This window comes from Ostrinia nubilalis, chromosome 29, assembly GCF_963855985.1.
Source record: "Ostrinia nubilalis chromosome 29, ilOstNubi1.1, whole genome shotgun sequence".
Taxonomy (NCBI): Eukaryota; Metazoa; Arthropoda; class Insecta; order Lepidoptera; family Crambidae; genus Ostrinia; species Ostrinia nubilalis.
In genome coordinates, this window is record NC_087116.1 from 6,363,326 (window position 1) to 6,376,113 (window position 12,788).

The 12,788-nt window shown below is 39.7% G+C and overlaps 1 protein-coding gene across 1 annotated transcript; it reads right to left on the reverse strand.

The window, feature by feature from the left end:
• Positions 1-316: 316 nt before the first annotated feature.
• Positions 317-11,193, reverse strand: LOC135085801 (trypsin, alkaline C-like). The gene is made up of 4 exons (XM_063980610.1): positions 11,083-11,193; positions 6,359-6,530; positions 2,097-2,358; positions 317-1,536 (listed from the first exon to the last, which is right to left on the reverse strand). Exons 1-4 carry the CDS (start codon positions 11,126-11,128, stop codon positions 1,243-1,245), a joined length of 774 nt encoding a protein of 257 aa, XP_063836680.1. The 5' UTR covers positions 11,129-11,193; the 3' UTR covers positions 317-1,242.
• Positions 11,194-12,788: the final 1,595 nt, after the last annotated feature.

Here is a 12,788-nt window from a genome sequence, read left to right on the forward strand (position 1 = left end):
AGCATTGAATAGAGCTCTGTGATTGGTCCGTGTGTCACCCTGTGCGTTCAAGCGCACTGTGAGACCTCATAGTAATATTTGTGAATACGGGCGTTAGTCTTGCAACAGGTCGCGCGACCATGATCAGTCCGCGCGCCCTGTCATTGGCCTATGATCTTGAAGCTTAAGGGCTGATTTTTCAACCGGATAACTTTTAACTGAAGAATAAGTTTGGCACATTGACAGTTTTAGTACGGGAAATATGTCAAAATGACAAGGTTATTCTTCAGTTAAAAAATATCTGACGATTGAAAAATCAGCCCTAAATAAAACATAAAATTCTAGAAATTAGCGAGTATGTATTACATCTTAAGCCCATGAAAGCCAGTTGGTGTACCGAGACACGCGGGTGTAGACACCAGGGAAGAAGGGTTGACCGCAACCACGGCCCCAGGAGCTGACGCCAACGACGACCCCGTTGTGGAACACCCATCCTTATCGCTCGCGCGTAATTATGTTGCTATCGCGCTCGCACACTCACTGCGGGTGCCAGTCGCACAGTCGCGACAGCAATATAATTACGCGCGAGCGATAAGGATGGGTAGCTAGGGGTCATTGGACAAAATTCTACGTGCTCACGGACCGGGCTTTAAAGGGAGATGTGACAAGGGGACGGGGCCGGTGTCGCATCAATATGCCCAAAAACAGACCACATTGCTCGTGACAGCAATGATGACAGTTTACATTGCTTGCGCTTGCGTAGTACTAAGATTATTCGAACGTTGAGTACTGATACCGCAGTGAATAATGGGCACATTCGAACTAGAATTCAATCGTACGTAGTACGTAGGTACATTACCTACGTCCGTATTCACAAACGATGCTTGCCTATTTGAAGCATCAAATTGAACGCACAGCATTGAATAGAGCTCTGTGATTGGTCCGTGTGTCACCCTGTGCGTTCAAGCGCACTGTGAGACCTCATAGTAATATTTGTGAATACGGGCGTTAGTCTTGCAACAGGTCGCGCGACCATGATCAGTCCGCGCGCCCTGTCATTGGCCTATGATCTTGAAGCTTAAGGGCTGATTTTTCAACCGGATAACTTTTAACTGAAGAATAAGTTTGGCACATTGACAGTTTTAGTACGGGAAATATGTCAAAATGACAAGGTTATTCTTCAGTTAAAAAATATCTGACGATTGAAAAATCAGCCCTAAATAAAACATAAAATTCTAGAAATTAGCGAGTATGTATTACATCTTAAGCCCATGAAAGCCAGTTGGTGTACCGAGACACGCGGGTGTAGACACCAGGGAAGAAGGGTTGACCGCAACCACGGCCCCAGGATCCGACGCCGACGACGACCCCGTTGTGGAACAGCGGTCCACCAGTGTCGCCCTGGCACGGGCCGCGACCGCCCACGTCGAGCCAACCAGCGCACAGCATGTTGTCAGTGATGGTGTCACCCGTGGTAGCGTAGCGCTGTCGGCAAATGGCCTGGTTGATAGTCCAGATTTGCACGTGGCGCAGTTCTTCAGACGACGATCCTCCTTGCTGAAATAGGTCAATATTTATTTTAAACTAGCGGCCGTGTGCGGCTTCATCCGCGTGAAAAAAGGGCTGTTTTTAGAGTTTTTCGCGGAAATTATTCGATTTTTTCTCGCCGTAAAAACCATCCTTAGAATTCAAGAAACATTATTGAAAAGAATTGGTAAAATTGGTCCAGGCGTTGCAGTGTTGTTGAGTTATGCGCTTACCAACATTTTGCGATTCATTTTTTTATAATATTAAAGACTAGCTTTCCGCCCGCGGCTTCGACGTAGTTTATCTGGAAATTATTCGATTTTTCTCGCCGTAAAAGCCATCCTTAGAATTCAAGAAACATTTTCAAAAAAGTATTGGTAAAATTGTTCAAGGCGTTTTTGAGTTATGAAATCTCAGAAACTACAAGTGCTAGGACTCTCAAATTTTGCATGGGGGTTCCATTTAAAACTTAGGTGCTCACTGAGACGGAGTTTTGCAAAATCCAACCCCTAACGGGGTAAAACGGGGTCCATGCGTACGAAGTCGCCTAAGAAGTTTTTATATGGAGGTCACAGAAAAAAGCAACTTACAGAAGTGGCACCCCATCCCGTAGCCCAGACGACTTGGTTGTCAGCAAGTTGGTAGTTGGCACCAGCGATGCTGGCAAATTGCACGGTGCTATTATTCCCAATGGGGATGTCACGAAAGGTTCGGATGATGGACAGGTTGTTGTCTAGTATCCAGCCGTTGTAGTTCGGGTGGTTGGTGATTGTTTGGGTGTCGAGCACAAAGCCGCCGCTGTTCGCAAAGGTGGATCCAACTCGGGCGCGCCATCTTATTGGGGCATGTCCACTGAAAATACAATTTTTCATTAAATCAAAATCAAAAATATTTTATTCAATTTTGACCACTGGTGGCACTTATGAACGTCTAATACAGTAAGCCCGAAGCCCAGTTTCTGCATGGGCCAGATGTCCCAAAACCCAAAAGTTGGCCAAGTGCGTGTCGTGCCACGCGCAGTGTGGGGTTCCTTAGTTATCCGTCGTTACCACAATATGACTAAGAGCTAGTGAACGCCAGACCTACGTTATTTTATAAAGGCTGAAAGTTTGTCAGCGCATGCTCCCAACATAGCTAAGAACCATGGCCAAACATGAAGTTTGGGTCATGGTGGCTTTGGCAGACAGACGGTACTAAAGGTGTGTAAAATACCAACTTAATTACGTCAAAGTATAAAGGCTGATTTTTTGATATTTCCTTCAAAATGTTATTAGAAATGACGTCATTAATTGACAGACACCTACCTTGGTGGCAGCCCTTAGCCAGACACCTTAAAGTTCATGAAAATGTAGTCCTACTTACGTCATACTATAAAAGCTGATATTTACATAAAATATTTGAACTATCATTTGATGAAGTTTCCTCATCAGCCAGACACTTCTGATGGTTCCTTCGCCTTGCCAGACAGCTTTTAGGGTGGCTGAAAGTGCGAACGCGAGGCACTATAAATATTGTTTTTTGTACTTTTTCTTATGTTACTCAAGTATTTGAGTCTGTAAATCATCATCTCATGTTGATGAGCTGATGATGGAAGGTAAGTACAACTCCTTAAGGCTTAGGTAATCCCTAATTTTAAAGTGATTACCTCTGAAAGTTGCCTAGAGTAAAGTTCTTAGCAACATTATCATTACCTATGTTAATGCTAATTTTTATTTATTTATTTATTTAAAACTTATATGCACATAGAACGGTGTACATAAGGTGTACATACATGCTAATGTTGCTAAGAACTTTACTCTAGGCGTTTAGCAACTATTTTGAAGATAAAATTTGTGGCACCACATTTTCCGCGTATATAAATTCTAGTGAGGATTTGGGGGTCCTAATTCAATATAGAATTGTTATAGTATTATTTGATCCCACCAAAAACATTCTGTAAAAAAACTAGCCAAGTCTCGATGGAGCTGCTTGTTTATCTCTAAAAAGTAATGAAATCTAGACAAAGTCGTGCCAAGTCTATGGTTCCTTACTGCGATTTCTTTATTATTATAGTTAATGTTGTGTGACTTGGCCGTTGAAGGGTACAAAACCAGGTAATCCATGACACCATTGCACCAATCTGTCGCCAGAACCGCTACCCATTGGCGATGGAAAATTGCCACTTGGAAAACGTTGATTCAATAACCAGTCAATTGTAGGCTTAATAAAGCTGCGTATTTCAATAATACTTATTGTATGATTATCTTAATAAAGATTGTTCAACGGCCAAGTCACACAACATTAACTATAATAATAAAGAAATCGCAGTAAGGAACCATAGACTTGGCACGACTTTGTCTAGATTTCATTACTTTTTAGAGATAAACAAGCAGCTCCATCGAGACTTGGCTAGTTTTTTACAGAATGTTTTTGGTGGGATGTATGATTATCTTAATAAAGATTGTTCAACGGCCAAGTCACACAACATTAACTATAATAATAAAGAAATCGCAGTAAGGAACCATAGACTTGGCACGACTTTGTCTAGATTTCATTACTTTCTAGAGATAAACAAGCAGCTCCATCGAGACTTGGCTAGTTTTTTTACAGAATGTTTTTGGTGGGATTTCACTTCTTTTTGTAGAACGTGGCAAAGTTATTTAACGTCGTCGTTTTATCGACATTTTTTTACGATATTAAACACAAATAAACTTAACGACCTTTAAAATGGACAACGAATCAGAATTGTTTTAATAACATAACCTAAGCGAACCTTATAGTATAATAAACGAAATCAACGAAATGCAAATTACACAACATTCAACTTAATCGACGACTTTCTCTAGAAAGAATAAAAATCTGGACACCGCTTGCTAGTGCTAGCGCCATCTAGCGGTGAGCGATACAGGCGAACACCACGGTATGGGAGTAGTATTGATTATGAATGTGGTTACTCCAGATCTACGTTTTTCCTAGTTTTTATAGTTTTCCCTTCATGTGGCCATTAAACCCAAACTCTGTACCAAATTTCAGCTCTCTGAGTTAATGGGAAGTACTAGTTCTATTTTGATGATCATCAGTGAGTGACTGTCGTAAATGCGAAACTTTGCTTTCGCTTAACTTCGGAACTAAATGACCTACAGACTTGAAATTTTGGATTTAAAGTATGTGATTATAGCTTACTAAATGACGAAAATTTCTGCGTTCTGGTCTTATCCAGAGGTTCTCAAATAGGGGCCTGAAAATGCGGCGAAATGGTTCGAGTAAAGGATGGTACGGCAGTGTTTGCTTCGCGCTCGACTTGGCGGGGGCACTGCCGTGCCCCCAGATACTATAAATTTGATTATACTATGCATAGTAATAGATATATCGTGATGGTTTCGCTGGAAGGATACTCTGCAGCGACCGCTTTCAATTACAAAATACGACGAAACCTGTGACATATTTTTTTTTTTAAATAGGACTAGAATTTTATAGACATTTCAAAGATTTATTTTAGAACCTTACACTAGACTAGTTAAATCAAAAGTAGTTCCGCCGGGGAGCCTGACGTGAATTATCCTACAACTCCTAAGCGTTAAGGAGTTGTACCTTCCATAAACATGGGATGATGACTAGCTGATGCAAACACCCAAATAACTTTAGAAACTATACTTATATATACTGGTTAAGGAATATTGTCCTCCAACTCCTAAGCCTTAAGGAGTTGTACTTACCTTCCATCATCAGCTCATCAACATGAGATGATGATTTACAGACTCAAATACTTGAGTAACTTAAGAAAAAGTACAAAAAAAAATTTATAGTGCCTCGCGTTCGCACTTTCAGCCACCCTAAAAGCTGTCTGGCAAGGCGAAGGAACCATCAGAAGTGTCTGGCTGATGAGGAAACTTCATCAAATGATAGTTCAAATATTTTATGTAAATATCAGCTTTTATAGTATGACGTAAGTAGGACTACATTTTCATGAACTTTAAGGTGTCTGGCTAAGGACTGCCACCATGGTAGGTGTCTGTCAATGAATGACGTCATTTCTAATAACATTTTGAAGGAAATATAAAAAAATCAGCCTTTATACTTTGACGTAATTAAGTTGGTATTTTACACACCTTTAGTACCGTCTGTCTGCCAAAGCCACCATGACCCAAACTTCATGTTTGGCCATGGTTCTTAGCTATGTTGGGAGCATGCGCTGACAAACTTTCAGCCTTTATAAAATAACGTAGGTCTGGCGTTCACTAGCTCTTAGTCTATATTTCAGAAGCAAGCAATGACTTCATCGAAAGTCACTTTTCATATTATTTTCTTCTAAGGAATTTATGCTGGTCAAGAAATTTTATAATACATCAGTCAAATGACTATTACTCTTAAACTAACTGATCTATCTTAACCGCTATAGTTTTCCTTAAAAGTTCATGAAAAGCAGTATCATTACTACGATTTTTTTCAGATTTTTAAAGCCAACAGTTTTTAGAGGGCGGGGGACGCCCTATTCGAACAAAAACTGGCACTTTAAACTTTAATAATTTGCAAACAGATCCCTAAATGGAAAAATAGTCTTAGAAACCCCGTAGCCATTTTAAAAGACCTATCCAATGATACTCCACTCGATGGGGTAGAAGATGAAAAAAACATCATCCCCACTTAACATGTAGGGGAGCTACACTAAAAAAAATTTTTTCCAAAATTTTATTCTAACGTTTTGTCGGCGTGATCAATATACATACCTCCACAAAATTACAGCTCTCTAGTGCCAGTAGTTTCCAAGCAAAACCTCGGACAGACAGACATATCGAAAGTTCGAAACTAATAAGGGTTCCTTGTCAGCTACGGAACCCTAAAAATGGAGATGGATTTATTTCGTGTAACTCACATGGTACAGAGGGCGGCTGTGAGGATGGATCGGAAACTGAGGATGGTGCCTCCGCACGCCTGTCTGTAGAGGCTGCCTGTTCCCTGAGAGAATAGCAGCGATGCCATCTCGGGGTACTGGTTAATGCTAGTCACGGAACCTCCAACGATTCTTTGGATTTTCTTAGGGTATGCTGTAAGAAATTGGTTTAGACGTTAGTGTAAAACCCCCATTTTAGAGTCCCTTTCTAGCTTAATGTAGTTTGCCTACTTGAGTTTTACTGGATGATGTCGCTGGGAGAGAAAACCCACGACCTTTCGCTTGCTAGGCGACTGCTCTATCATCGATTTTCAAGTTGTTTGTTTAAAATTTAGTTTGAGAAGCGACTCGAATCGCTTAGAAAAGCGAACAGCTAGGGACTGGAATTCGCTGCCTGCTGCTCTTTACCGAAGACTATACTCCGGGCCTTTTCAAGGCGAGAGTGAATAGGCAAATACAAAGCAGATATTTTATGATACATCCTAGACTGCATCCATAGCTGGGCATTAACTCGTTAATCCGTTAATCGTTAATTAACGAAGTTAACATTTCTATTAACGGATTAACTTTTAAGTTAACTTTAAAAAATGTTAACGGACTCGTTAACTTCCGTTAAATTATCCTAAGTCCGTTAATCGTTAATCGAGTACCTACTATTTAATAATAATAATAATAATAAATTTTATTTCCAGAAAAATGCACTTTAGTTACATAGGCTTACAAAGTAGTTATACTAATAGGAATTCAGGTGACTTACTGGTAGTCCCCAAACTAGGTAGTCCTGTCTTTTGGGGACTTGAGTTTGGTACAAAAGTGTTTGATATATAACAAAAATTCAAGACCGCTATAGAATACCAGGTATTGCAAGTGATTTCAAAAATTTTCTTGTTCAAATTACACAGAAAAATAAACATAATATACACCGTGTTACTTTGCATTCTTGCCATATTCACAGAGATAAAAGTAGGGAACAATACCTATTATTTAAGATAAACAAGAGACTCCCATAAAGAAAGTACACTAAGATTGTAGTAAATTTGGTTTTTCAGTACAAATTGGAATAAACCCATTTTGTCACGCACGTTCTACAGGTGCAAGTGTAATAAACCTAGTGGGCGTGGCCTAGTTCTTAATAATCTGTTGTTTTATGGCTCTGGGTACCAGCCTTTTTATCCAGTCATAATAATTATTTTAAAATACTCTTCAGTTGATTTCAGATTTTCCTTTCTACTTTACGGGCTTAGGACCGTCAAAAATACGTAATAATTATTAGGGTTTTAATTAATTTTAACATTGTACCCTATTTTTACAAATTAATAAATTAAGTATGAAATGAAATCACCTTATTCACAATTAATTATTTATTGATAAGTTCCTACTTACAAAGTTTACGTACTGCGAAGCAAGTGTTCAAAGTGTCCTCCGTTCTGATGAAGGCACAGTCTAGCACGGCGAAGCGTAGGTTTTTCGCTTTAGTTTTCGCAACACATAAACGTTTTGTCTCACAGTTTCACTAAAACAATCCTTTCATGTAACGCGTTTACACTGTTTATCTCTTCTGCCAGTCGTTTCAAGTCACTCCAAAAATCCATTGGTGTCAGGTCCGAGGATCGTGGTGGCCAAGCTACTGGACCCCTCGTCCAATCCACTGTTCACCAAACGTATTATTCGCGCACTTGACGTCCTTATTGTGGGGGAGCACCATCCTGCTGGTAGTAGAGCATTTGGTGTAACGCTAAGGGTACGTCATCAAGCATTTCGTCTAAGACGTCTTGCAGACACTCCAAGCACCATTTTGAATTAAATTATTCGTTGTTTGAATACACTTCAGACATTTTTGTATTATTTTTAACGTGATTTGTGATTGATGGATTTCTCAGTTTTTTACAAGTGTCAAAAAGACATTTTTAAGACAATAGATTGCAATACATATTTAAAAATACAATAAAAAGTAAAAAAGTCTTCATCGCCATCGCCAACAAGTGATGTGCATGCGTTACGATAATTAGTGATGTGTTTAACAGATTGTCGATAAAATAAAATACTCAAGATTAAAAAAAAAATTTTCGGGCATTATTTTTTTACGGATTTGTGTTCAGTATCAGTAATGTAGTAACCTCTGTAAATATGGCAAGAATGCAAAGTAACACCCTGTATAACATAGTATAGTTTAGTTTAGGGGCTAATCAAATAAGTTGCGTGTGTGTACCAATTTACCAAAAAGATAAGGCAGGCATGCTGAAAAACACTAGAAAAAAGCGTTCTGACAAGTACGTTCGCGCTTCCAGAACTTCCAGAACCCAAAACAACAGTTTTTGTAACCAGAAAGAAACGATATAAAAATGCTATTTTTTTTATTTATTTACAAGCTTATATCACAGAACAATAATAATTAAGTACTCTTATATTATGTATATGTACGTATGGGACAAATCTTGCAACTGAATTTAAGACCAGTTCTCCTCAACCGATTGAGCTGCAATTTTGTATACTTATGTAAGTACGATGAAAATGTAATGTTGTGGTAGGTACCATTGAGCTGGTCTAATGATGGAGTCAGGAGGCGGCCATAGGAACTCCTAAATGAAACGGTGGAAACTTATCGAGTTTGGGTTTGTCTTTTCGAGCACATTGGTGCTAAATTGTTTTGTAATTGAACCAAGGCTCTGAGATTGAGATACTATAGACTAAGAGCTGGTGAACGCCAGACCAACGTCATTTTATAAAAGCTGAAAGTTTGTCAGCGTATGCTCCCAATATAGGTTAGAATGTTGGTGGATTATGAAGTTTGGGTCATCGTGGCTTTGGCAGCTATCCTAAAAAAATGGCCAAGTGCGTGTCGTGCCACGCGCAGTGTACGGTTCGGTAGTTGTCCGTCGTTATCGTTATCACAATATATATGTATTTTAGAAGTAAGCAATTACTTAATCTAAAGTCACTTTTAATATTTTCTTCTAAGGAATTTTTATTAGGTATGAAATTTTATAATACATGAGTAAAACGACTATTACTCTTGAACTAACTGGTTTATTTTAACCGCTATAGTTTTAATTGAAAGTTCATAAAAAGCACTTCTTCTTCTTATTCGTTACGCTCTTGGCAGAGCGGTCGTGGTCACGTTGAGGCGTTGTTCACATCGGTTGTAGAGGCGGATACAACTCTCCGCACGATCTCCCTCCATCTCTCTCTATTGGCAGACTGTCTGGTGCAGTCACATAAGCCGTCTCCCACTGCTGCTTTCACTTGGTCGGTCCAGCGCATTGGTGACCTGCCACGCGATCGGGTTCCTTCGACTTTTCCCTGGACGACCAGTCGTTCTATGGAGTTGTCATCCCGCCTCGAGACATGTCCGAAATATTGCAGTATGCGCGACTGTACTACGGTTGATAAACGTTGAGTGACACCGAGATCCTGGAGTATGGACTCATTGGTACGGAACTCTGTCCATGATATCCCGAGCATCTTTCTCCAGCACCACATCTCTAGGGCATCTATCTTCCTCTTTTCCAAGTCGCGTACTGTCCATGTCTCTGCTGCGTAAAGAAAGATGGGGAATACAAGCGCTCGCACAAGTCTAACTTTGGTGGCTTTGGTAATGTTGCGATTCCTCCATAACTTCCTTAACTTCTCCATAGCAGTTCATGGCCATACGACGTTTTACTTCATCTACGCAGCCGCCATTATTTGAAATGAGAGCTCCAAGTTATACGTAGGTCTGAACTACGTCACAGTTCGCAATGTGTGTCACTTCGGGCGAATTTTCATTAGAGCGATCCACGATCATTCCGCGATCACGATCACCTTGGTCTTCGATCGGTTAGTCTTCAACCCAAACGTAAGGCTAACGCGCTCCATTTTGAGAAGTAATTCTCCCATAAGGTCGGCGTTTAAAAAGCACTATTATGATGAATTTTTCCAGATTTTTTAAGTCAACAGTTTAGACGCCCTACTCAGACAAATTGGCACTTTAAACTTTAACACTTTGCAAACGGATCCCTTAAAATCGAAAAATGGTCTTAGAAACCCCTAAACTATTTTAAAAGATCTATCCAATGATACCCCACACGATGGGGTAGAGTATGAAAAAATAATTCATCCCCACTTTACATGTACGGGAGCTACCCTAAAAAAATGTTTTTTCAAAATTTTATTCTACCGTTTTGCCGGCGTGATCAATATACCTCTACATACCTCTACAATCTTACAGCTCTCTAGTGCCAATAGTTTCCAAGCAAAACCTCGGACAGACAGACAGACAGACATATCGAAACTATTAGGATTCCTGGTCAAGACTACGGAACCGGACAAGGAGTTGGAACTGTCAAAACTGTCTAGCTAAAAAGAGGAACAAACTCCATGCGCGATACAAGCTTTCGAAATTATTTGAACCTTGCATACAATTATTTTTTTCGTTTTATTATAATGTGTTAACGGATTAACGATTAACGTTAACTTGCGTTAAATCTTGCTAAATGTAACGTTTTAACGTTTAACGAAGTTAATTTTTTTATTAACGGTTTAACGATTAACGAAGTTAACTATTTGATTAACGGTGCCCAGCTATGACTGCATCCCACTTAACACAAAGTGCGATTGTGGTCAAATACCTGCCTTGTTTATGCATAAAAAAAAGAAATTTTAATTACTAAAAGCAAGATTTTAAATTGGTAATTATTTATTTAAATCTTTAAAAATAATTTAATTACCTGACACAGCAGCAAGCCCCAAGAGTAAAATGATGAAGGTACGCATTTTTGTTATGACGGCACTACACTGAATTATTCTGATTTTCACCAGGTTATTTATATGTAACAATCACTATAATCTACTGGCATAGGTACGATAAAAATTGATTAGTTGGTAAACTGTAAATCACTGTTATCACTATAATTATATGACTATCTTATTAATTTTTGATTAAACATATTTCCTGCGACTGACTGACTCACTCATCACGAAATCTCAGAAACTGCAAGTGCTAGGAGTCTCAAATTTTGCATGGGGGTCCTTTTAGAACATAGGTGCTCACTAAGACGGGATTTTGCAAAATTCAACCCCTAAGGGGGTAAAACGGGGTCCACGCGTACAAAGTCGCGGGCACCTAGTTTGTCATAAATAAATAAGTATGGCGCATTGATTCAGTTCCACATTTTACGTAAGTACTTACTTACATAAGTATGTAAGTACTCTATTTACACAATGGGTCATAAACATAAATAACGCGGTCCCAAAGGTTTAGTATCTATTGATGAGGTGGCGAATGGATGTACTTACCTACTTTAATACAATCATAAGAACATAAACAAGAAGTAGGTACAATAACTTAAGTTAGGAGTTGGTTGTGGCAGAGAGGGTGGTCCCTAATCCCCTCACTTTTCCAGGATTTGGAAGAGGCGACTAAAGCCCGGTTTCCACCAAAGCGAAGAGGTGGTTGTGTAGCTAGTACCTATTTGAAAGGAAGGAAGAAAGAAAGAAACATTTATCGCAATTAATGGACATCACAAAATACAAGAGATAAATAAAAAAAAAAAAACAAGACAGAGGTAACACATAAAACATACAATGGAAGAGAAAACTGAGCAGTGCCACCCTGTCGCACAGCGATGCCCATCGCAAAATCGCAATGGGCCTTAGTGGCGAATACGGGAACATCAGAGAGCTGAGCCCCGATTACGGTAACTTTTAACGTCTACAATCCAGACGCGTTTCTGATTCTGCAATACGATTGGTCAAAACAGCTGACGTACGCTGTTGAACGACCAATCGTATCGCAGAATCGAGAAGCGTGTCTGGATTGTTGACGTTAAAAGTTACCGTAATCGGGGCTCTGTGCTGTGGGCTGAGTGTGAGTTTTTTTCAAACGCGCTCACTAGTGAGTGCGTTTAAAAAATGTATGAATGTTTTAGTTTTTGAAAGTTTCCCGCTAGGTGCGCTGTACAATCCGTCATACAAATGTATATTTTTACGCGCTCACTAGTGACGAACTGACGACGTTAATTTATGTAACTCACACTCAGCCCACAGGCCTCCCCAACCCGTCTGGGCAGCGTGGAGTGTAGGGCAAACCCTCCATTTGCCTCTGGTAAATTAGAGAGGGTCATACTCCTGCAGTGAAGAAGTGGCCTGCTAATGATTATTTTAAATCATTTATTGACATCTCGTGACCGCAGTTGTCACTACAACCCAAACGGAACAAAGAATTACAAGTTTGTCATCATCACCATTTCAGCCACAGGTCGTCCACTGCTGAACATAGGCCTCCCCCAATGATTTCCACATCGCCCGGTTGGTAGCGGCCTGCATTCAGCCTTCCACCTTTATTAGGTCGTCTGTCCACCTTGCGGGTAAACAAGTTTAGTAATAATCATTAACATAAGTAAAACAACAAAAGTACAAACAATAGTGATATTAA

Bases quoted from the DNA above. Each gene is read 5' to 3' on its own strand.
- LOC135085801 (XM_063980610.1), bottom strand. From the start codon at position 11,128: ATGCGTACCTTCATCATTTTACTCTTGGGGCTTGCTGCTGTGTCAG. The intron at 6,531-11,082 runs GTAATTAAATTA...AATTTCTTACAG, and splicing joins GGGGCTTGCTGCTGTGTCAG to CATACCCTAAGAAAATCCAA. The intron at 2,359-6,358 runs GTGAGTTACACG...TTGTATTTTCAG, and splicing joins ACAGCCGCCCTCTGTACCAT to TGGACATGCCCCAATAAGAT.